Source organism: Mya arenaria, chromosome 15 (assembly GCF_026914265.1).
Source record: "Mya arenaria isolate MELC-2E11 chromosome 15, ASM2691426v1".
In the NCBI taxonomy this organism is placed as follows: Eukaryota; Metazoa; Mollusca; class Bivalvia; order Myida; family Myidae; genus Mya; species Mya arenaria.
The window spans coordinates 23,220,067-23,247,553 of record NC_069136.1 but is presented as its reverse complement, the minus strand read 5'-3'; the positions used below and the strand labels follow the sequence as shown (position 1 = coordinate 23,247,553).

General features: G+C 33.7%; 1 protein-coding gene across 2 annotated transcripts in view; it reads right to left on the bottom strand.

Annotated features, from left to right (window-relative positions):
• Positions 1-22,098, bottom strand: part of LOC128218850 (multiple epidermal growth factor-like domains protein 10) — a 38,747-nt gene extending 16,649 nt beyond the window's left edge. For both annotated transcript variants that reach the window (XM_052926586.1, XM_052926587.1), the window contains exons 1-2: positions 22,044-22,098; positions 21,610-21,712 (exon numbers count right to left, since the gene is read on the bottom strand). In XM_052926586.1, coding sequence (XP_052782546.1) covers positions 21,610-21,664 — 55 coding nt within the window. In that variant the 5' untranslated portion in view covers positions 21,665-21,712; positions 22,044-22,098. The remainder of the gene's footprint in view (positions 1-21,609; positions 21,713-22,043) is intronic.
• Between the last annotated feature and the right edge of the window lie 5,389 nt (positions 22,099-27,487).

The following is a 27,487-nucleotide window of genomic DNA, read 5'->3' as shown; positions in this document are numbered from 1 at the left end:
AATGAAGTAGCCAAATATGTGTTGGCAGCTGGTTAGAAATCAAGGGACTGGGTAATGTTTTATATTTACATGTACATGCCCATATACATTTAGTACTTTGTCCATCATTAATTTACAGTTTTCTAAATAGTTAAAGTTACTTTAATAGTCATATCATGTATATTTTAGCCAAAGTGCGCGGTTTTGTCCATTGCTGTGAATGTGGAAAGCGACGGGTTGTCTACTCTGAAAAAAGGTTATGCCCCCAAGAAGAAAAGTCTCTGATAAGAGTTCAAGAGGAGCTTCTGTTTGTTTGTGGCGCTGTGTTGTTTCCAGGAGGCCAATACCAGGATATAATTATTGTAAAGGAGGGCCAGTGTTGCAGCTCACCAATTGAAGTTACCTATTACGCAGGTAAATATAGAGCCTGATTCTGTTCTCTAAATCATAAATGTCACTCAAAATTAAAAATTATTTTTACACATTGAATACTAAGACCTTATTAGTTTCACACAGTTGGGCCTAAATTAAAATTAAGTTTGTTTGGCCTTTACCGACCGACCGGAAAAAAACCCGTCATTCATCATTTAAATTTTCATAAATTTACAAGGCCAAAATTTTACTTTATATTCATTGGAACAGATTCAATTATTATACATCTACTTTAATGGTTGAGTTGTCAAATAGTTCATTTTGTACTCTCAGATTTCAATATTTACACCTGTTTTTACAAACATCTGGATTGTTTTTCTTTATTATGTTTAATACTTTAAATATACACTATTTCAACCTGCTAGTTGTTAAAAAAGTGATGGATTTATTGGACTTAAAGTAGTAGAAAGAAGGTCAACTTACTGTGTGGAAAAATAAAAAAATGCATTCAAACATGCATGATTAGTCCGTAAGTTTTCTTCAAACTTTGTAAAATAATCACTCATATGATACTATTCATAATAAATATACATTGCATGTTTTCGAGGTTATAAAAATATTCCATTAAATAGGACTGTACTACCTTAAAAGGTTAAAAAAAGAAGAAGCTTGCAAGAAATGCATCTTGGAAGCTCATTTTTTTGTTATAATTCAATCCTGCTTAATATTTACAGGGAAGACTATGGTTTTTGACCAGATTTGTATTCATTGTGGTGATATCGACGTGGTGGAAACCGAACACACAAGAGAACTTCAGGAACAGTTTGGAATTGTCAGGCCTATATGCCAGACATGCCTGAATGCAAATAGGCCCGTAATCACAAGAAATGCCTTAAAAACAAAAAAACAAAAAACCTGAATACTATGTGAAAAAGTTGGACCATATTTCCTTACAGTATTAGAGCTACAATCATAGGTTTATGATGAAAATGTTTTTATATTTTAATTCATTATAATGAGTCACTCATTTGACTTAAATGATCAAAACAGTAAAGCATATGATTTGTGATACAATTTAATAGTATCCTTAAGTTCTTCAGTTTAAAAAGCGCCAAAATATCACTTTTACCTGTACATAGTATCCTTTTTGTTTTGATAATTCCTGTCAAGTGATTTAATCATAATTATGCATTTGAATTTTGTGTTCTGGTACTATTAAAGAGTGTTTTTCAATTTTAAGTCATACATTAATAGGACTTGAATAGCCAGTGACATACTGAACCATTTGTGCCATCTTTATAGTATTGGTTGTGCGTAATCTCTTTCTAGTCATATTCTTTGATTATTTTTCTAGTCTGTGACATATTGAACTGTACATGTTTGTGAACAAGTTGAACATCTTAATAATATTAATGTTTGTTACTGTTGTGTGTTAATCATTTTGTAGTCACATTTTATTATGACCTTGAATTGCCAGTGACATTGAACAGTATTTAGCCAGTTGTGCCACCTGTATAGTTTTTGATGTTTGTTATTATTGTTGTGTTTATAACATTCCAGTCATATTTTAATATTGTGTTATGACATGGAATAGTGTGTGACATATTGAACTGTATGTGAACAAGTTGTGCCATATTTATGCTATTATATAAATATCCGATCATGAGGTTTACACATTAAGGATCTCTAGTTCACATTATATGTAATCACCATGGTAAACCCACAACCTCTTTAGTCATAGCGAACACCATAACCTGTCGAAAACTCACCCTCATTGAAAAAATTTGATACAGACAACTTGTATTTTTATTTAGTCTCGGCAACAACAAAACATATGCATTATTTATATAAAGGAAAATACTGCATTTTAATACACTCAGAACATTGTATGTACAACATCATGTCAAATAATTATCTTTTAGTGGTATGTGCATTTAAATTGCTTGGTATAAAGTGTTTGTTGGTAAAAGGGTGACATTCAGAAACAGATGAGACCATTAATTTGTCGAATTATTAAAAAAAAAAAATGAATGAAAAAATAAAATATTTTTAAAAAAAAATCATTTTATTTTTATTTATTTTTCCTACGCTCAAATTTTCAAGATTTTTTTTTATTTTTATTCCCTCCTCCTGGTGCAGAAATTTGAAAAAATTCCCGTAAATCTAAAGATAAAAAAACTCTGGCCCAGTAACGTCTAAACGGGCTTGTGCAAAAACCGGGGGTGTTTTGAAAAATATTGAAATTGTATTAAGTGAAGTATTTTATGGTTTAAATTGATCATAAAGGTTTATATTCATACTTTACCATGTAAGTGAAAAGTTATTTTGCATTAAAACACATTATTTACCTTTCCAATAAAACAAAAGTTGACTGACACAGACAACAATTATGCCAAGCGGAACAACTCGACCCAATCCTAATAACTCGGCCACCACTGACAAGCTTCTAGATAGACCTCGTAAATACAATCTTAACAACTCAGCCATGGCCGAAATGTTCCAATTGTTTAAAAATTGTGCCCTGAAGCCTTGCAGGTGCCCTTCATGTATATATCACTATGTTTTGACAGCAAGAAATGAAAAATAAACGTCAAACTCATAATTATTCATAGGATATGACATTTTTATGTATGGAACTGATATAAAATTACATAATCTGGTAATATTTCTTGTTTTATGATATTTTTGAGATGTTAAATGCTTTAACCCAGAATCCCAATTGGAATAACTACCCACTTTTGATACTAAACAATTTGTATGTGAAGGATTTGCCATATCAAAAAAGATACAAAAATCCGTAAACGTACAATTCTTTGGTCTACTAAGATTTAGCTTGTGAATGTCATTTTACAGCGAAATCAACAAGTTAAAAAAATACTCATGACCTGTTCCTTATCAATATGAAATATCTTTAAACTTTTAGGAACATTATGCAAAAAAAAACCAACAGTATGTTTTACCTTCGGTATAAGAAAATAACTATTTTCTAATAAAACTACTGTTGAAAAATGTAAGCTAATGAAATGGAAAATAAAAAGATGCTTCCAAACATGCCATATTTTCTTGAGACCATTCAGGGGGATTAATGTTCAAAAGTCTGAAAATTCAGGGGGATTTTGGTAGTATTCAGGGGTTTTTTTTAGCAGGTCTAATTTGACAAAATTTCAGAGTATTTTAAGACGCAAGTACAAAAAAACAAATTGCCATAATTTTGAAAGACTCCCGAGGGGATTATGTCCAGAATTTAAGGGGATTTGGGTCACATACCAGAGAATTTTCATCATCGCCATGTAGCATTACGGGCATGACACACGTGCCAATTTACCTTGTCTACCCCTTTTTCCAGCACTTCATCTATATTTTAATGAGACACAGCCATATTGCATAATAAAAGCACTCACTTGCAAAATAGAATACTTCACAGAAAAATATGTTTCAGAGACAATTTAATGGGCTTACCTTCATCTAAAATTGGATACAAAATCTGCTCATTATGATCATAAATGATGACTTTCAGACTAATAGAGAGAATGGAATGATTTATCAATATTTTTCATTTCAATTCCCAAATAGTCAGATTTGTTTGCTTCTGATAAAAAGCAAATGCATAATTTATTGTTTAAGTTCATAAACATATCATCTTTTGGCATTCATCAAAAAATAAAAAACATCACCACCATAATATTAAAATAAATAAAAGTCATTTCATCCGAATTGTCTACTTTCAGTTTCTCTTCTGGAAGTTCTGTTATTTTCCGATATTTGAGATGAAGGTCATGTCATGTATGTAAACATATTAGTGGGTCATAACAAAGAACAGCATTGTCTATTAGTTATTTTAATCCTTTTCTTTACCAAATAATGTACTGTCACCTTTAAATCATAAATCATTTTGATGACAATGACACATGTTTAAACACTTTAATTTGTTACATCCTCTCTGATTGGATAAAACCTATAGTTTTAACCAATGAAAATCGTCCTTTTATCTGACCAGTCTAATTGACATTTCTTATGCAAATTTTGACAGTTTCAATCAAAACAATGCATGAAATGTGCCCTGCTGACTTATTAAGTGTCACCCAATTGGTGTTGTTAAAACACACCATCAGTTGATAATCCAATTAAGACAAGAAGGGCATTATAACTGCAAACAGGCATATATAATTAAACCCTGTGATAATTTTGCGTAATTTTAAACACACTTTTTTTAATTTCGGGGGATTTTCATCCCCCTCCGGGAGACCGGGGGATGGGTCGAAATTCCGGGGGATTTTTCCCCCTCCTGGGGATATGGCATGTATGTCAGCTTCTGGGTTGCTTTGAAGTTGAACTGCTCACATGAACCCACAAAAGATGTGTAGGTATGTGCTTAACAATAAAGGATAAAACATTAAAATGAAGCATTTCAAGTGGAGGTTTTCATTAGGGTAGTGCTACCTTAAACACACACTTTACAATTATTTTTTTCTCTTTTTTAATCTATTTTCTTTAACCAATGGACTATACAAACAGTAGGGTCAGTCCCAGTATACAGGACAATTATTCAATAAAATGTTTATCCTTTTGATATCATAATTGGTAAAAAAATATCAAAATGTAAAGAAAAAATAACAGAGACCGGGTTCAAACTGTGGTCGCCAAAATTGCAGTCCAGTGTTGTATCCACTGCTATGAAAGTTTACATTTGTTTATTTGATTTAATATATACCTAGCTTGGTAACATTAAGTGATAACATCGACTAGCCAATCACACATAAAAAATAATTATACTAGGTATACCCACCTAGTAATCTTTTTTAATGGAAAAAAAAATGTGAAAAATCAATTAATTGTAAACTATGTGGTACTTCAGTTAGTTAGTTTCAATGCATTGTACACATTGATACCAAATTCATGACAGTTTTCGACAATTTTCTCTTCTTTCGCTATTTCATCATACGGTGTATAGCCCCTGAATAAAGTTTCACTCTGTTTCATTGAGTATATTTCTTAAAAATCCTTTCTTTGTTCTAATCTGCTAAAAGGTCAAAAAGGTCACAGTCATGTGAGCATCTTTGAGGCCTCTCAGTTATTATAACCAATGCACCAGTCAATTGTAACGGTTACTAACCACGCACACCCCCCGGTCTGGGGGTATACTGGGAATAGTCGGGAAATGGGCCGTGTTTTTACTTTCTATGTGGCCACGCAGGGCCGGGTGACCGCAGTGGTTTTGTCTTTGAGCCAAATTTAGCTGAGATTGGGCCTTATATAGAGTCTCTGGTGTGCAGGGGCATTTGGCCGGGGTTTTACCATCAGTTCGTTCCCGCAGGGGAGGGGATTAGACCCAGGGTTGGCTGGACCGAAAGTCAAAGTCCCCGCTATTCCCTGGACCTGGGGGCGCCAGGGTTACAATTGACTGGTGCACAACATATAAGATATTTATAAAATAAATAAAAGTACAGTTAATCAATAAATTTTAATGTGGTAAATTAACAAAGAATTAGATAGATGCTTTATGCAAAATCTCACAAAGATGTAAAAAAATACAAAGGAGTTCAGGTTTGCTAGTTTGTAAAAATATTTCATGGAATCATGGTAAATTGTTATATTATATGTCCAATGACAGCCCATATATATTCTAACTACTTGAACCTTTCTTGTTATAATTCTTATTATTTTTTGTTTTAGTTGATGTGTGATGCTGATAATACAGAGACAGCTAGAGTGACAGAGTTTGATGAATAAACTTAAATTAAAAAACAGTGAGTACAATAATCTATTTTAACATGTCTTGTGTGTAAAGTGTGATTCCGAAGCAGTAAATATATATATATATGTATCTTTAAGTTTTGAATCACAAATTTAGATCAAAGATCTATTATCACACAAAACTTAAAGGATATATATGAAAAGTCATGTGAATTGTGCAAGTCATATAATATAAAATTTATATTGATCAAGTCAAGCCATGCCATGTAAAAAAAACTGACATCATATCAAAGATTGTATGAATCATTCTCAGAGCTATTGAAAATATTTAATTGGTTGTAAGCGGACCATGCACGGTAATTTTGAGTAACCCCACCAGCCAATACAATATGGCTAAAAAGGCTTTGATAATATTTTTTATCTAATGTTTATCTTTCCTAAAATATTTATATTTATAAATCTATTTACCAGTATAAATCTGTATTTATTTATTTATTAATGCATTTATTTGCTCACTAATTTATACAATACACTTATCGTTGTATATTGTCTAGCTAATACATGTATACAAATATGCATAATATGCATAATTATGCGGGGGGGGGGGGGGGTCATAATTACCTATGGTGTACTGTCTTGTTCTTACGAAGATATGATTTTGACTAAAATCCTTACTGAAAAGGCAGTGCAGACTGGCCTGTTTAAATAATTAATTAAATCTTAATGGGTTTAAATGTATTTTATTTTATTTTTAAAGATATTTTAGAGTTTAAAAGGAAGAGAGTCTGTTTTAAAGACTAAATAATTATATAGTCAGGATAAAAAATAATTATTTTTCAAAATCAAGTTCAAATAATTTTCCATTATTTGGCAAATGGAAAAAAGCTAAATATATATTAAGAATGTTTTACTCGATAGAAAGTAGGCCCAGTATCTTTTGCATTGCAACACTAAGAAAGTAAATATTTATTTTTTGTCTTTTACCAATTCCATCAAAGTCTGTGAGTGGCTCATGATGCTTAGGCCTGCCAATTTAATGGTTTTCGAAATCATAAATTGAGACAACTTATAACTTTTGTATAAAATCTTCAAAGCTTTCAATAACTTAACATGTCATCCACCTTATTGTCTCAATTTAAAAATAGTTTTCACTCAACAACTTACTTATTAATCAGGATAATAATTTGATAATGACTCACTATCACTATCATTCTGTAAGATAATGTACTGGTACATAAATTTAATCCCCAATATATCAGATGAGTGTGATAGTATATGCTCTTAATAGTTGTAGCCCGGAATTATACGTAGGAAACAATAGAGTCATTGGACTGTTACACGAATTTCAATAGCTCGAAATTCGCCTTTTATTTGTACCAGCATGGGAAAACCCTGTTATGTTAATGCATATAGCCCGGAAGTAACAAATAAAAGGTGAATTTCGAGCTATTGAAATTCATGTAACAGTCCAATGACTCTATTGTTTCCGAAGTAATGTGTGTATATTACAACGGTTTAATTTTGTTTGTACCGGAGGATTAGGTCGGAAAAACTAGAATAGCTATAATTCCGGGCTACAACTATTCCGGGCTATATGTATTAATATATATATATATATATATATATATATATATATATATATATATATATATATATATATATATATAAATGCACGAAATCAATGTAGGATTTTCATTAAGTTTTGGTTAAACCATCTTTGTAACAAATTACAGTTACTTCCAAATTACAACTTATTCTACATAATACAAACTGGAGGACAGTTCTTTTTATTTGGTAATGTTAAGAGACTTGAAGACAAAAAAAAATGTTTAAATTCAGAAAACCTTACACAAAGTAGAAACCTTCTATTAATGTCATTATCTTGAAAAAATGAACATGCCTTTTAGCAATTGTATCAATCTGTGAAAATCTACATTTTGCCTTCGACATGTTATACAATTTAAGGATATTTACATGGAAATTAAGTTCAATTCTAAATTGACAGTCATGTATTTCTTCCAAAATTTTCATAGTATAAGGAACATGAATTTTTTATGAATTTAAGTGCATAACTGCAGATAATGATCATTATCTTAAATCAATTACAAGCCAATTCATAGTCATGCATATAGCCGCCTTTTCAAAATATGATAGTGATTGTCTCAAATGACCAGTCTTTCTCTGTGGGGGGTGGGGGCTGTCAGTCATAAGGAAACCTTTAAAAGGCATATTCATTCAGCCAATCAGATGTCCGGTTCAGTGAAAGGGGCGATGCCAGGTCAAGTAAAAGGGGTGGAGCTAAAATAAATACTGACATTCAATGAAGATAGATCCCCCTTTGGCCTCACAAATATGTTTCAGTCACACTAGGGGGTGTGACAGGGTCAAGCCATAATGGAGCCATAGGCAAGCAGACTTTTATTAACCCAACAACAACAACAGGTGTAATTCTTACCAACTGAGGAAAAAACTTTAGAGGTTTTATTATTGCTCATTTTTTTATACAAATTAAATATCTAACAATGACAAATATAAAATATGATCATTCAAGCATAATATTGACACCAAACATGACACATCTTGCAAATGGTCTTGAATAAAATTCCTACACTTTTTATAATGATAATACATGGGACCAATATCAAAACCATTATCCTGTTAAATAGGACAATGGATTTGATATTGGTAATTCGCAGACAATACAATGTAATTAAGTAAAAAAATACACAGTATGCACATGCACACTGGCTTCAAACAAAAATTGTTGCTTAGGCCAAAAAAAAGTATTCATAGTTTCCAGTTAAATATCAAAAAAAGGTAGGCATACGGTAACTGTTTTTTTTTTTAGGACCATGTTTCTTTGGCAAACTGACCTATATCAGGGAATTATTAAGGTCTTTACTAAAAAAGCACATATTGATCAAAACACCAAAAACAAAAAAGGATCAGAAGGATAAAAATAGGGTCAGTTGGGCGGAAACAAAGATTTTTGAATCCTTATTTTGTCAATGATGTCATGTCAGTGATCAAAATGATAACACATTTAAGCCCTGCATTCTGGAATGTGGGGCTAAATTCTTGATTGTGTTATAGTAGGGCCAAAAATAAAATGATTTGGTTAGGGTTACATCCTTTTTAAAAACAGAAAGAGTAAAAAGTATAAAGGATTACATTTTTAAAATACATAATATATATGCGTTTTCACTTTAAAATACATGCATTGTTACAGTCTTGTTTTCAGTAAGTAACTTTTCCTTAAATGCATTCTTTGGAAAGTAATTTAAGGTTTATTATTCAAAATATATGTTAGTCAACTTGTGTATGTATTGATTTCCAACTTTTTTATTTTTTGTTTAAACTTTATGTATTAGAATTTCTTTGTGTAAATACCTGCTTATGTGATTAAAGGCTGCTGACTAAAGATTAGATTTCAGATTTTGATATTTCCATTCCAAATTTAATGTTTTACAGCTTAAACTGCTACTAACAGTTTAAGAAAAATGCATAAAACATCAATTTTGGATGGAAGTATGAAAAGCTGCAATCTGATATTTTGTCAGCAGTCTTTTATCGCTGGTTTGCAGATATTTACGCAAAAATTCGCTTGTTCGAAGACAAAAATTTTAAAAAAAGTTGTCAAAACTTTCAATCTGTGAGGTTGCAGCTTTAATATAAGACTAACGTAAATATTAAAAACAAATGAGGCCCCTTTAATATTAACATGTCAATATCAAAAAGAAGATGAAAACTATGAGAAAGTGTTTTTATAATTAAAAATAAATTGCTTAAAGCAAATATCTGAAATTAATAATTGTCATGCAAAGCAGCCTGTAATGAATATGAATATTAGATTTTGGCCTTGAACACCTTTTTAAGAAGAGTGTTTTGAAGTAAGGATTATCATAATGCTGAACTTAATATTGTACTGTAGCTTTGTAGCAAATCCTTATGATTAAAGTCACTGTGTCTTCCTTATGCTGTGATAAAGATCTCCATAGTAACATTTCTAAACCTAATAAATTAAGTGAAAAAGGGTGTTTATTGGGGGTAATAAAACACATCTTGATAATGGCCAATCAGTTTTAATCTTTCAAGTGTTGGTAGGATGGTTCTGATCTGATCTGATCTGGGTTGTTTTGTCAACCCTGTCTAAATGGGTTGGACGTGTTTTGTCCCCTTAGTCAAAAATGACATGGGATGTTTTGTCCTACATTTTTATAAAGGAGTTCAGAATAAATAACACATTAGTTTTCGTGCTTATGTAAAATAAATGCAAATGACTTTCATTATAAGTTTAAAAAATACTCTTAACGCTGCATTCTCACAGATTTACCATTTTTACAACTTTTTTATTTTTGTCTTGGAAAGAGCAAATTTTTGCGTAAATATCTGCAACCCATTGATGTAAGATTGTTGATAAAAAAACAGATCTTAGATTTTCATATTTTCGAAAATGTTAGAGCTTAAAACCTTACTAACGGTTTAAGAAAAATGCATAAAACATCAATTTATGAACTTAAATATAAAAATCCGCGATCTAATTTTTTGTCAGCAGTCTTATTAACTGGTTTCCATGGATTGTAGCAAAAATTGGCCTGTTCCAAGACAAAAATTAAAAAGTTGTCGAAATGTTTAATCTGTGATAGTGCAGCTTTAATTATGGTAGCTTTTCAGTCATTTGCCTATATATGTCTATTTGATTCAGTAAATACTTCATAATATTAAAGCTAGGCTTATTAGGATATGCTTATTTTTCATTGGGTTCTATTTTTAGCACATAACAGCTTCATTACAAGAATATATTAATTATTATTAAAGCTGCATGCACTCTCACAAATTTACCGTTTTTACAACTTTTTTATTTTTTTTGTCTTGGAAAGAGCAAAATTTTGGGTTTAATAGTATCTGCAAACCAATGATAAAAGACTGCTGACATAGATCATATCGCAGATTTGCATATTTTCGTTTGAAAGCCAATGTTTTGTGGGTTAAACTATTACTAACAGTTAACGAAAAATGCATGATCTAATTTTTTGTCAGCAGTTTTATATCACTGGTTTTCATGGATTCTTGAAAAAAAAAATACTTCCCTGTTGGCCAATTGAGAACAAAATCAAGAGGTTTTGGGTTTCGCTGTTTATATGTTCTGGAATTTTTCAAAAGCATTTATTTATAGGACTTATGAATTTTATGTACAGCATTCTGTATATTGTCAAGTGTCCTTTTTTTAAATTATATACAACATGTATAAATTTAATGTTTCAGGAAATAACCACCATCTCTCTCAGAGGTCATCTTTCTCATTATTGGGGGGAAACCTCAAAGGGCATCAGGAAAACCTTCATCAACCTCTTTGTGCCCAGTGGCTTGTGCAACAGTGTTTCAGAAGTATAAATACCTTTTTAATTTGTGTATATCATTTGTATAATGACTTGTTTTTATATATTAAATATATATATATGATTTATTATATATATATAGATGGTTAATCTTATGACTTCCTGATAGTATTTAAGTTGTGAAATATTAAATAATCTAATCATAAAAAATGCTTGGAAATGACAATAAAAAAAGATATTTGTCGAATAGGAAGTTTCACCTGTCCTGTTTATATTACAAATCATTTTAAATCAGACAGAAAATTCAATATACTTGTTGTATCTCACTGTTTATTTGTCTTCACATTTTGTATTGTCACATCAAGCCTGTTTGAACATCCTAGAGAAGATAAGTGTATAGAAGTGGATATGATATAATAAATATGCATATAAATGTGCTTGGGATTATTTTCAGATTATCATTAAAATGGGGATAATGGATGACTGGCCACACATATGGGGCTATGGACAAGCTTCAGAGCAGGCTGCCAGGTGGTGGTGTTAGTAGTTTATACTCCGGGTCCCGGCGTGAGCACATTGAAGGGTCCCAGAGTGACAGTTCAACCACCGCACACCTATCCTGGGCAGAACCAGTACTAGGTGCCTTCACCTCTGCAAGGAACTGACAGCTTCTGTACATGCCAGGTGCAGTGGTACAGTGCGAATGGTCGTAGAAAGGATTTCATAACCAATCACAACAGAGGTGACCTGGTCCGCCCGGGAATCGAACCCGGGATGTCCAATTCAGAGTCCAACGCTCTACCGATTGAGCTGACTGGGCGGACATATTAGCTACATTAGATGACAAGCCATCTATGCTGGACTTTCTTCACAATAAAATGTGATGTCACAGGAGCTGTCTATCTCAACAGCTCACACTGTCCGTATTTGACTAAAGGAATGAATGAAGTCACTGCAGAAGTTAGATTGAGGAATGTCCATGTCACTACCCATCATTTGGAAGGAGTTGGATAAAAAAAGTGTGGCCTATGTATTGAAACAGGTCCGATTTCCAGTTACGGACAGTCTTGATTTGTCTGATTACATTTTTGACCAACATGATGGTCTAAAAGAACACTTACTGGTAACTGGTAAAATCATGGCCCAGTTGTTCCAAGAGGCAGGCGAGTGGGAAGTTACTAGACTCCATTTCTTTATGGGTTGATCTGAGGTTCCAGATCAGTTAAAGTACTGATAGAACACCAAGTGTTTGCCATAATACAGCAACATTTGATTTGTAACTATGTATTTGTTTGAATTGTTGAAACAGTACTGTTTACTAAATAATGTGTATGTATATGAAGAATAATATTATAAATAATTTGTAAGAACCTGATATTAAGTAAAATGTCGATAAGTCTAAATATGTATCTGCGAATCATTTTTGTATATCTGTAAAGATTACATTGCCTTTATTCCTCAATTTATATTTTTCTTTTAGCCAGTCAATAACTTTTCTTAAGTTCTATCTTCAAAATTGTCGGGACAGGGATTATAGCCCTTAATTAACCCAAATATGTAACATTCAATGCAAAATTTCTAATTGGCTGCATTTAGGCAGTTCAGATGCAGGAACAAACATCACTTGGCTCCTTAATAATAGCTTTCCATCTGACATTGAAGATCCAATAAAAGGAATTTGTCATGTGACTGTTTATTAACTCTCAATTTATTGAAAGTGAAATTACTTACATGATTTGTAAGAACTAAATTATAATGATATCAAATGATTGTTTAAATTAAATAAAATAGATGATTACATACATGAACTATTTTTATTTCTTGTTTGTCAATATGAAGAGTAATGCAATGGCTTTTGAATTTCATAAAAAAGGATGGAAAAATGTATGTTTATTGTTTAAGCAATTAATTAAGTAATAAAAGTTTTTTTTTTTCTTTTTTTCAAATTATGCTATCTTATAATACAGATCGTTATTTGTTTAATTTTGGTACAAATGAAGTATATAAGGTATGTCTAATGTTACAAATAGCAAAAATTCAAATGCAAATCATGGTGACTTGACTAAATGTGAATGCTAATTGAATCAAAATAGTTAATAAATAATAATGTTCATTTGAAACAATTGAGAGTATAAGTTTGGTTTGTTTATGCCATATATTCCCGGGGGGGGGGGGGGGGGGGGGGGGGGGGGGGGGGGGGGGAGGGGGGGGGAATGAAAAAATGAAAAGTATATTACTATGCGCAGTGCTTTAATAATTAATAAGTAAATGTTTTTAGCTCACCTGTCACATAGTGACAAGGTGAGCTTTTGTGATCACAATTTGTCCGGCGTCCGTCTGTCGTCCGTCCGTCCGTAAACTTTTACTTTAAACGACATCTCCTCATAAACCGCTTAGCCAATTTCTTCCAAACTTTACAGGAATGTTCCTTGGGTGGTCCCCTTTGAAAATTGTTCAAAGAATTGAATTCCATGCAGAACTCTGGTTGCCATGGCAACGGAAAGGAAAAACTTTTAAAAATCTTATTTTTCAAAACCACAAGGCCTAGAGCCTTAATATTTGGTATATAGCATCATCTAGTGGTCCTCTACCAAAATTGTTAAAACTATCCCCCTGGGGTCAAAAATGGCCCTGCCCCGGGGGTCACTTGTTTTACATAGACTTATATAGGGAAAATCTTCTTCTCAAAAACCACAAGGCCTAGAACCTTGAAAATTGGTATGTGTCATCATGTAGTGGTCCTCTACAAAATTTGTTCATATTATTCTCCTGGGGTCAAAAATGGCCCCGCCCCAGGGGTCACTAGTTTCATTACATAGTGTTATATAGTAAATCTTTAAAAATCTTCTCCGAAACTGTAAGGCCCAGGGCTTAGATATTTGGTATACAGCATCATCTAGTGGACCTCTACCAGATTTGTTCAAATTATTGCCACAGGGTCAAAATTGACCCCGCCTAGGGGGTCCTTGTTTTTACGTAGTGTTATATTGTAAATCTTTAAAAATATTCTTCTCCAGAACCGTAAGGCCAGGAGATTAGATATTTGGTATACAACATCATCTTGTGGACCTCTATCAAAGTTGTTCAAATTATTGCCACAGGGTCAAAATTGGCCCCGCCCTGAAAGTTATTTGTTTTTATATAGTCTTATATAATAAAACTTTAAAAATCCTCTTCTCCAAAATATAAGACCTAGAGCTTTCATATTTGGTTTATAGTGTTACCTAGTGGACCTACACCAAAGGTATTCAAATTATTGTCCCGGGGTCAAATTGGCCTTGCTCAGGGGTCATTTGTTTTTACATTGTCTTGTCACTGAACATCTTTTCCTCTGAAAGTAAAGGTCAGAATGACTCCATACTTGATATGTAGCATCCTTACATGGTCCTTTCTCAACTTTGTTCAAATGGTTTTGTTTGGCCCCTTTTAGGGGTCACCAGAGCAAAAAATAGAAAAACCTTTAAACAACTTGATCTTATTAACTGCTTGATGGATCTTCAAGTCTGAAGCATCCTAGCATGGGCCTCTGTCAGGTCTTTTCAAATAATTTTGTTTGGCCCCTTTTAAGGGCCACCAGAGCTAAAATTAGTAAAAAAACTTAACATTTTCTTCGCATGAACCCCTTGATAGATCTTCAGCAAATTTGGTTTGAAGTGTCCTTGCATGGACCTCTCTTAAATTTGTTCACATAATTTTGTTTGGCCCGGTTGCCATGGCAACCTAAAGGAAAATGTCAACAATTGGTTATAATCATCTTCTTCTCCTAAACCGCTTTGACAATTTTGATGAAACTTCATAGGAATGATCCTTGGTTGGTAGTTTTTACAAAATTGTTCAAAGAAATTAATTCCATTTAGAACTCTGGTTGACATGGCAACCTAAAGGAAAAGTGTCAACAATTGGTTACAATCATCTTCTCCTAAACCGCTTGGACAATTTTGATGAAACTTCATAGGAATGATCCTTGGTTGGTGCTTTTTCAAAATTGTTAAAAAAAATTAATTCCTTGCAGAACTCTGGTTGCCATGGCAACCTGAAGGAAATTATAGGCTGTCGTGTCCGCGCTGTGACTTTCTCTTATATGGACAGATTTTAAAATGAAAATGCCATATGTTTTCAACATACCAAGACAATGTGTCGTGTGCAAGACCCATGTCCCTACCTCTAAGGTGAAAGATACACTAAGTGTTTATTCACAATGGAATGCTGAATATGAGGACATAAAGAGTGTTGGCTGTCATTTAGTATGATTGTTTTTTTTTTTGCTCAGAGGCAATTTAATATAACTTGCAATATGTATTTGACACATACAGGCAAGATAAACTTTTTATACGCCCGAAGGGTCGTATTATGTTATGGCCTCCATCGTCTGTCCGTCTGTCTGTCCGTCCGTTAGCAATTCCGTGTCCGGGCCATAACTTGGTAACTAATAAAGCGATTTTCAAATAACTTTATACAAATCATGACTACATTCAAAGGATGTGTCGCGCGCAATTTCCAGGTCCATACCTTAAAGACTAGAATCACCATGGGGGTGCGTTAGCAATTCCGTGTCCGGGCCACAACTTTGTCACTAATAAAGTCATTTTCAAATAACTTTATACAAAGCATCATTACATTAAAAGGATGTGTCGCGCGCAATTTCCAGGTCCATACCTCAAACACTAGAATCACCATGGGGGGGGGGGGCGTTAGCAATTCTGTGTCCGGCCACATCTTTGTTACTAATAAAGTGATTTTCAAATAACTTTATACAAATCATCACTACATTAAAAGGATGTGTCACATGCAATTTCCAGGTCCATACCTCAAAGTCTAGAATCACCATGGGGGGGACGTTAGCAATTCCATGTCCAGGCCATAACTCAAAGACTAGAATCACCAATGGGGGGCGTTAGCAATTCTGTGTCCTGGCCACATCTTTGTTACTCGTCCGTTAGCAATGGGGGGGACGTTAGCAATTCCATGTCCAGGCCATAAATCAAAGACTAGAATCACCAATGGGGGGCGTTAGCAATTCTGTGTCCTGGCCACATCTTTGTTACTCGTCTGTTAGCAATTCCGTGTCCAAAAGGATGTGTCACGCGCAATTACCAGGTCCATACCTCAAAGACTAGAATCACCATGGGGGGGCGTTAGCAATTCTGTTTCCGGGCCACATCTTTGTTACTCGTCCGTTAGCAATTCCGTGTCCGGGCCATAATTTGGTAACTAATAAAGCGATTTTCAAATAGCTTTATACAAATCATCACTACATTAAAAGGATGTGTCGCGCGCAATTTCCAGGTCCATACCTCAAAGACTAGAATCACCATGGGGGGGGGGGGCGTTAGCAATTCTGTGTCTGGGCCACATCTTTGTTACTAATAAAGTGATTTTCAAATAACTTTATACAAATCATCACTACATTAAAAGGATGTCACATGCAATTTCCAGGTCCATACCTCAAAGTCTAGAATCACCATGGGGGGGACGTTAGCAATTCCATGTCCAGGCCATAACTCAAAGACTAGAATCACCATGGGGGGGCATTAGGAATTCTGTGTCCGGGCCACATCTTTGTAACTCGTCCGTTAGCAATTCCGTGTCCGGGCCATAACTTGGTAACTAATAAAGCGATTTTCAAATAACTTTATACAAATCATCACTACATTAAAAGGATGTGTTGCCCGCAATTTCCAGGTCCATACCTCAAAGACTAGAATCACCATGGGGGGGCATAAGCAATTCTGTGTCCGGGCCACATCTTTGTAACTCGTCCGTTAGCAATTCCGTGTCCGGGCCATAACTTGGTAACTAATAAAGCGATTTTCAAATAACTTTATACAAATCATCACTACATTAAAAGGACCTCAAGCCGAATCTTCTTCGGGCGTATAATGCTCCGTTTCGCGGTGCTCTTGTTATGTACTTGTTCATAGATCAATGTCACATTGGGGGGCATTTGTCACATACTTTGACAGCTCTTGTTCAATATTCTTTGAGAAACAAGCTATATTAATAACAAAGGTTAAACTCTTTTACTCAGGGCCATCATGGCCCTCTTGTTTTATGTATTATTTATTTATCATATGCATTGACAATTGATTATAATTTCATAATATATTATTTATTCTTTTATTGTATGTATTCTAGATCATTAAATAAATATAAGTAAATATGCATTCAAATTTCTGTATTTAGTCTTAAATAATAAATGTTGATATTGTTAAGACCAAAATCCGCTGGACTTTAGACCAATATTCCCTGGAATTCAGACTAAAATCCACTGCAAAGCCTCTCAAAAGTATGGCATGCATGTATTTGTGTCTGTCTTTTACCTTAAAGGTTGTACCCACCAGGAATACTTTTTGTATCCTCTCAAAATTCAGACTAGGAAACTGACTTGAGGTTGAATATATAAGATTATGTTTTTCATCATCCTCAGACAAATAGAAAATAGCTATCAGCTAAAATCTTATTCAACAATAAATGTTTTAGAATGCTAAATATTAGCAGTACACAGGGTATAAATCTTGTGAAACACATAGCAATAACGTGCTAAATAATGCACGTGAATCTAGGTAACTTGTAGTAGTAGAAGTCGAGTATCATCTTGGTTTATTACAGCAGAACCAGTGATTACGAACTTCGTAATCACAGCCCCAGAAACAGAAGCGTTTTTATTAAATCTCCCAGGTTGCGGAAACATGGCACATCGCAGGTGCGGATCAAGGAATTGATGTTAGAGGGGTAGTAACTTAGGGGCGCAACTTTTGACATGTGCTCCTCCCTCAGAACCGAAAGTATATGGCATAAACTGTTTTACGGGAATTTGGGGTTACTCCCTCATGTATGTAGTCGGAAATGGTGCATTATGAGCTTATTTTATTACCTTTGTTTCTCCGATATTGATGAAAACAGTAAACTTCGATTATTTTAGAGGTGGCGCACGCCGGGCGCTTAAACCGCTAGCGCTTCGACCAAATTCCCTGAGCTACACAGTCGGTCCAAGGCCAATTCCCCGCTATTTTGGCGCGAACACAAAACCACCGACTGTCCCCCCGGACCTGGGGTGGGGGGGGGTGCTTACCATTGACTGGTGCATTACTTTAGCGACAGCGATAGGTTTTCATATTACTTTTTCCCTGTTTGAATGTAATATTTTAATTGTCTGTTAATATGTTCACTGATAAAACTTTTGCGGCCTGGCACATTGCATCTCATTAGTCATGGCAGTATTCTTCAAGTTCAGGCTTCTTTATTTCAAAATTCAAAATGTTTATTTTTTAAACCATTCATTGATTTATCAACACCATATTCACACATTCTCATTTACAAGAGGTTTGATAGTGATAAATCAAATGTGTAACGCATGGCACCATCACTCTGGTGAACGAGAATAATTTCATATAGCACAATGTACATGAAATAATGACAGTATGGCGAGTCGTTCCTTCACTATTTTTACCCATAAATACCATAAATTAAGCCTTTTCATACAATAGATCTCCATCACCTCTCCGACTCCTTTATAATTTGTGTAAATATATGAACATAATCATGTGGTCTTTAACAAAGATAGAAGTGTAAAAAAGTTTATATCTTCGACTTCAAAGAACTTCATTAATGCTAATTCTTGACCAAATTTTAGTTGCCTTTAACCTTGAAAATAATCGGTTAAATGGCAAGATGTTTGTAATCAAGCTTAACGACAGCGTTTTTGTGACATTGATGAAAGATGGATTTTTTTTGTTTGTCTTTTTTTTCAATCGGATAAAAAATTGTACTAGTATCTGATACAGGGTTAATGAAGCAATACGATGGTTAGACGTCATGCTAACCATTGTATAGTATAGCAGCGATGAGGAATATGGATAAGTCGACAGTTGACAGGTAAGGACATTGTAAGAAGTGTCATTTTGCTAATTTTTGCTTTAAATATGGCAATATTTTTCTTTATTCCCATTTCCTACATGTTCCCATTACAAAATCTTACCTGTCCTTCCAATTGGAAATTTCCCATTTTAAAACTGAACTTTATTCTCCAATTGGAATGTTCCCATTAACCAAATATTCCAATTGGAATTTTCCAATGTTCATACTTTCCCACTTTGAATGTGGGAATCCTCCAATTGGAAAAAATTCACTCATGGGAAGGATTCGCATACCAATGCCTTAAATGAATCTATCGGTTCTTCATTTTTAATGAATATATTATTTTTCATGTAGTTAGTGTAAAATATTCTTAATTAAACAGTCAATTTCAATTTTAAAAATTATGTTCCAAATTCTCCCACAATTTTAATAGAGCCAGTTTTCCAATTGGAAAAGCTTGAAAAAGCCATTTTCCAATGGGAAGGCCATTTTCCAATGGGACTCCCATTGGAAAAGTTGACTTTAAATGCCATAAAAACATATTTCTAAATTAAATTTCAGGAAACAAAAAATATCTCTTATTAGTATTACCTAACACATTTTAAAAATACAAAAATTAAAAACATTGGGTGAAAAATAAAAAAAATAAGTTTGCAAAAATTCCGGATTTGCAAACTTAATCCGGATGCTGTTTTTATCACATGGGCGCGATTAATATAATTGAGAATACTTCTTAACTCTGATTTTACGTTGGTTTTATTTTTAAACCGCTTTATGTATCCTCATTATTTTACTAGATTACATCAAATAGTCTAACATGAAGCCATAATTAGTTATAGTATTACATTAAATTGAATAAAATATGTCGACAGGGTACGTAAAACATTTAATATAGGTACAAATGATATAAAAAACATATTTATTTCTGTAGAAATCATTGAGCTTTCTTACGAGCCACAACGTTAAGTAGCAATATAGGCATTTGCCCATACCCGCATACCAATAAACCCACTTTATGGCGTATGCATTTTATTGTGAAAACAATCGCCAGAATGCCAAAATGTCAATGCATTTGGTTTATTTATCTTGCAGTTTCTTCAAACGGATACCTTAATTTATATTCCAACTACTTTTTGTTATATGGTAGTTCGGTAGTGAGAAGCTTTCAATGGGGGATTATTTAAGAAAACCAATGAGGTGACTAGAGTCCGAATGGTTTGAATGTTCGACATTTAATAGAGATTGTTTTTGGTTTAATTGTTGTCGGTTAACTCCTGAGTCAGTGCAGCTTTTTGAAAGGAATATAACCATGTACATTATTACAGAATATTGCAATGTTTGACTAAACACGTGCTATTTTTAATACAGAAACATCTTCAACCTTTAAAGGTAACGTCATTTTTTGTATTATCAGATTTGTTGTAGGTCGTCAATAGATGACCAACAGGAGCTGAGTTGTTGAGAACATTCGTTTAAACTATAATGATCGACCTTTAAGATAGTAAGTCAGTTTGCTAGAAGCTTGCAAAACGCTATTATTCAACATAAAAGTGTCGACCTTATTGAAATATAATTATAAAATTAACATTTAACAAACTATTACAACATATTGAAACCAACATAACTTCCCACCTCCAACCTACAATCTTTATTTCACTAGTCTGCCTTTAAAACTTACTAATGACAGAAATAAATGACGTTGCACAATCTGTAAATGTGTGAGACTATGTTTTTCGCCTGGAAATACATTTCTTATTCGCACTACGTGTACGAAAACTGACGTCCATTTATCTGCTTCAAACGTGATACCTTTCCTATAGTTAGATATTGCTGACTTGTTCACAACAATGTCGACAAGTTTTCTGATCCGTAATCTAGTGTTTGAGTGCTATTAAACTTTACTGTCAACATGGGTATCACAAATTAGACCCTCGCCTCAAAACTCATATTTCTATCAGTTTTCCGAATGGGGGCGCTGAAGGAGCAGACTACTTATATCTAGATGTGCATACCGCCTGTGCATCACAAGACATACACATAAGGATGGATAGCAAGGTATACTAGACAGCACGGTTTTAGTCATTGGTATGAAATGGGTTTTGGTACTATTGAATTGTTTCTTAATATCCTGGATGTCATAGATACACAGGTACGTAATTATGATGTAAATAACCTCATTTTACTAGTATACTAGTAGATTTATCTGATAAAATATACAGTTTTATTGAGTTTGCTGTAGGAATATATTTCTAAAGGAAGTATGTTATAACTATATATATTAAAATGTTATAGTTTTAAGTTTATAAAAGTTTTCAAATCAATAAATATATATTACAGTGTTCTACAAGGCAAATATAAGTGGGCTTACCAGCTGCGATCAACAGCATCAAAACACATGCTATATTCCTTGCCTTGGACAACATTTTATTTCTCTCAAAAGCATAGCACAGATGAAATTAAGTGACTCTCTCCTGAAAAAATATCATAGATCTTTTATCGACTTTCAAAATCATTCAAAAGTTATTATTTTCAGAACCTCAGATGCCTGAAATTGAATTGAATTGAATTGAAATATATGCGTGACCGTTTGCATTGTTAGTCAAATCGACCTAAAGTCGACATGGCCAACCCACAAAAAATACAGTTAATGTAGTGTTTGAAATTGTACAAAAAAGCTATACAGATCGACTAATAAGGAAATAACCCCAAGAGTATTTGCTTACCACCTGAACAGATATAAACAGTATATAAACAGGTGTATACAATTGATATAGTTACAAATGTATCTATCAATTAACGTACCTATATCCTGTGTTTAATTTTAAAAGTCCAAGTTAAAATGTAACGTACATATTCGGTATCAAAAGAGGACTAAGGACCTCGTTATAAAAGCAAAAATATATTGTAGTGTCTCTTTAGCTAGAGGAAGTTATTGTTCATTTAGGCGGGATACCGGATATACATTGCGTGTTAACAGATGAAAAGCAGTCTATAGATCATTTGGTATAGTTTTTGAAAACAAAACGTGAATTTATTTCCTTTGCGAACGTCAACAAAAAAAAGTTTGTTATCAAATGTCAAAACTCAATGAATTTTGCTTTTTTCTTCCTATCTCCATTAAAAATCGCCTGTTTTATTCAAGTTTAAGGAGTTACAGGTATTGATATAACTACCCTAATATTTCTGTCAATGTATAGTTATTAGTTTCAGTTTTAGTTTATTGGCAAGAACATGCTTTTGGTCAAACCCAACTTCATATCTCATAAATATCCTTATTAAATGAAATGCAAAACTGTTCTAACAAGCAACAAAGAAGTTAAAAAGGATCATTGTCATTATCACAAATGTAAACTTTCACTTTCAAAGATGATTTAGTTTTATCTATACGTAAACACTTTTTGTGGCCTTTTATATTATAAGATGGGCCTATAAACCCTATGGTTTCTATCTAGCTGTAAACGTATGGGTAATAGGTCAGTGATGATAAAATATCTTTACTCTAAATTAAAACTAAAACATATGTAATTGAAAAAATACAGAGTTGTTTTTTCCCGTAAAACGAAGGGGCAAAGAAACTTTAAAGCAGATGTATATTCGGACTTTTTACCGCATGAAAAGGAGACAGATTTCTAAATAAAAGAAAAAGACATGATATTGTCAATAGTATACGCTGAAATTGATAACTCGTAATGCTATTTCCTTTTAAAAGACTAACGGACAATATTCGTTTATTGTGTACGATTACATTAACGATTAATACATTTGGGTGGGGAGGGTGGTTGAAATAGTCTACTTAAAGGGAATTATTTAATCAAACAAGTATAATGCAATGCATGACTTGATCAGCATTAAGTGCAAATGTCAGCATTTTGTTAGCGCTGCACAGTGTTAAGGCACTATACGCGAGGGTGGAAACAGCTATAAACACTTATACCATCATCCGAAAGGTGTTCACTTGGAGAAAGGTCCGGGGATATTGCTGGGCAATCAAGAACTTAACTCAACTAGTCTGTATGAAATTCATCGTAAGGCGCGCTGTGAAAGGTCTAGCATTGTCTTGTTACGAAATACCTTTACCCCTGAAATTCTGCTGCATGAACTTGAATTATTATGTTTACACACAAAAAAGGATTTCAGGCACGCTATTGCTCATTTACAAAATGAGACATATTCTTAAAATGGGTGACGACATTTTAATGTAAGATGACTAAAATAGCATGCGTGTCTGCATAATTGCGTATGATTCTACAATTACTCCATAATCTAGTCATCAGTGTGGTAAAATGTTCCGTCATTTTTATTACTTACGCTGCGTTACTCGAATGTTCGTTATTTCGTTAAATTATACCTTATGTTCATTGGACATTTTGTGCAATTACATTTGACTTTATGTTGATTTACCTTTGACATTATGTGTATGTACATTTGACTATATTTTCATTAACATTTGACAATACGTTCACTAATATATAACCTTTAAATATTATGTTTATTGAGATTTTAATCAATGTTAGGAACGTTTGATGGAGTGAGTAAAGTAACGTGTTTCACAATTCTCTAACCGATTTGTCGCTGGATTGTGGTAAACCGAAACAATAAAATATTGTTTATCCATTTGCAATTACAAAAGTATATAGTCTGTCGGTCATTAAGTGTGGGGCCAGCAAAAGCGACTTCATACTTTGATAGGATAGGTGTTTACTTATTCTGGATTGTTGGGATAAGAGTGAAGTTGTGCACGCAAACTGGTTTAAACTCCAGTAAATTTACATCTTACTGAACGTTCCAAGGCGATACCTAACAATCCTTGATAAACACACCTAGTTTTTTATATTGTATATATGTTTGTGTTGTTTTGTGCTACTGTTCCATGTCTTTTGTTTGTGATTTTTTGTTATTGTGTTCTATGTCTTTAGCGTTTACCTTGTCCAATTAAGCGGGGTTTATGTTAAAACTTTTTGCTACTGAGTTTGTTTCTGTAGTTTTTTATATAAGTATTTAGCTCAATACCAAAGGACCCAACAAACAGTTTTCATTTAAACAAATTAATTATAATGATATTCATTATTATTATTTTTTTGGATTATAAAACCATTTATCGTAGTTTCATTTGCTGTTAATTTTCTAAACGGTGTTTTGTAGAACCATGGGTGCCATATTGACGGAGATCCAGCAGAAGCGGCTGTCCATCTCTCAGGCCACACTCACATTGGTCTGTCCTCCGCATCCACTGAGCGTCAACATGACGACGACAGACGGTTCGGCATGGTAAGGCATTATGATGGCTCGTGATTTTAATGTTCCTATTCCTGTTTGTATTGATAAACGTTGGTATAAGTAAAAATAAATTTTCAAATTTCAGAGTAACAACACAATTATTCCTAAATTAATGTTTTACCGTGTTTGTTTTCGAGCACATATTTCTCATGACCTTTGGCGAATTTTCCTTTTATGAAACTATTTTACTTATAACTATTTTCAGGTCACCATCTTTAAAAGTTTTCCAACAAACTTATTTACTTATTCATTTGCAGGTCAACACTTTTCGCATAACCGAGAGACTGTACATTAGTACCGCGAGATATGCGAAAGTGACGTTATCTTGCGGAATTACTCCACGGTACAAGGTCCCAGGCCATGGTCCCCGGCGGTCGCAGTCTCAGGAAATACCGGAGAGTCCTGAGAAACAGGGCCTTTCAGGCAACGGGGAAGTTTTATTTCAAAGTGCGCATCATGTACAATATGGTGCGCTCGTTGAACAACATACACTTTGCATTTGAAGTTGGCCTCAGTCGTCGCTGTGACGTAGATCACAATTACTACATTTACGATCAGCCGAGCGCTTGGTCATTTTTCGGACAACACTGTGATGATCACAAGCAGGTATGCGCGTGGTGTCGTCACCATGGTTATAACCTGGCGCACATGCCACTCTCCTTGAACACAGAGGGAACTGTGATTGACAGAAAGTTTGGATTCTTGTTGGACTCTGATCGACGTCATTTGACGGTGTTTGACGTTACACGTAACCGAAAAGTCCACAGTTTCACTGACGTTGTCTTTAGTTCTGGTCTATGGCCTGTATTCGGATGTCATTGGCCAAGTAAGGTGAAGCTTGAAATGACTGGCAAGGACATTGAAAGTATTGCAGATGTCGTCCGTCAAGCATGACACTCATCGTTGAAAAAACAGATCATTATATTATGGCATAGTTTAAGGACAACTCACTAAATGTTCCTAAATATTGTATAGGGAATTGAACGAATTAACTCGGATTTCTAGTACTTCAAGGTCCCAAACGCTATTGATTGGATGATCACTGTGCTTGCTTACTGAACATTTAAGAACATTAGAAAAAAGGCAAACTTGAAAGTAGGCAACGGTCTGATATTGTAAAAAACATTCTCTGTTTCATTATCCTGTGTTAATAAAAAAACGAAAAAACCATGTAACATTGTAGTGAGTAGTCACTTCCGAATTGGTATAATCTGTCCAATAACAACCTGGCAGATCAAAAAAGAACTTTGTTTTGTTGAACGACCTCTTCGACTATGGTTTCTGGCTCAGAGAGGATGAAAAGTGTTACTGCTAAGTTCCTTGGTTGTCTTAATTCTCACCACTGCTTGGTTCTCAACATACGTGTTTGGATTATTTTTTTTTATTATGAACTCTAAAAGAGAAAACCGTTTCTTTTCTGGATGTAATAAGCCAAGAGCAATAATATGTATAAAGGATTTATAGTGATGAACTACAAGTTGGCATTTTGCAAAATATATATGCAAAGAAGAATGTTCAAATAGTATGTTTTTAAACGACGAAATATCAAGTCACTTAACTTTTTCGTGTCAATACAAAGCACCTTTTCTCAGATCTTTGACACATGCATGAACATTTCAGATGCGGACCATATTAACTTTAACGTTTTTTTTTCCATCATTTCGTGACATTGTCACTAGCTGTGTAATCATCATTTCGTAACATTGCCACTAGCTGTGTAATCAAGGTACTCACGATTAGATTTTGTCCTGAAATATTCCAACTGATAGTTTCGTTATTGCATTTTCCCCATCTGTGTACAAATTGTTATATAAATGCCGATCCACGAGGCTTTGATTATATGATTAAATCATGTGTCTCTATTAAATGATCCTTAATTGACAATGACTTTTGTGAAGTGAACAGAATAATAATTACATCGTTCAGAAATGCACCTCGATCAAGAATGTTTAGTTATGTTTAAACTGGGAATTAAAATTGTGATTTACTCAGCAAATAGAAAAAGGTGCTCCCTGCGTGTTAATCGGTCTTAGCTTTGTTGTCAGACAACGGGTTTGACTACGCATGCCACAACTAGGAACAAAGAACTTACAAAGTAAAAATAGTGAAATTTAAATTGGAGGATTCTTTTCGAAATCCGGATTAAAACACAATTTCTACATCTTTTAATTCGTGATTTAATTTTTAAACAATATTGATGAGATCTGATCAGATTACTTAAAACACAAATCAATAAAGTATTGTGTTAAAACATTTCTCTTTTTATATAAAGACAGACACGCGGAACAACTAAATCAACCAAAAGCCTAGTTTGTCTGCCTATTCTTCTACACGCAGTCAATATCAAACTCTACCGTTTATATATGTGTTTGCGCCTTTTTTATCCGGCGCGCGCCCTCCTCCTAAAATAGTTCAAGTTTAATTGAAATTTGAATACAGGAGAAAAAGAGGAATGAAATACGCCATGCACCAATTTTTACTAGAACTAGAACTTAGATGTGCCAAGGCGGTAAGAGGTGTCTGCAATGTATCAGATACACATTAGATAAGTTGTCATAAATTAGTCCTTAAATTTAAGAAAACTTATGGTGAGCAGCCTTGGGGAAATTCTGTGTGCTCTTTCTAAATCCATAAAAACATATTTGATATCATGAAATTATCTTTTCAACAAATAACAACTTGTTACAATACAGAAAGTTGGGAAAACAATACAGTTGACATTTTAAGGGAACCATTAATTATCTTTCTTTTTATGGAAGCCTTAGGCAATTTTTATTTCAACCTAACCATTGCGTTAGTTTTAACATTTTGATAAGAGATTGGACGGGCACGCAATTTCTCATTGCTCATTTACAAACTGCGGCTTACTTTTCCCTTCGGTGAAACACCATAGAAGCTTTAGATGAATGTCTACTACATATGGTTCTTAATTAAAATGATGTATTATAAGTTATATTCACCAGTATGGT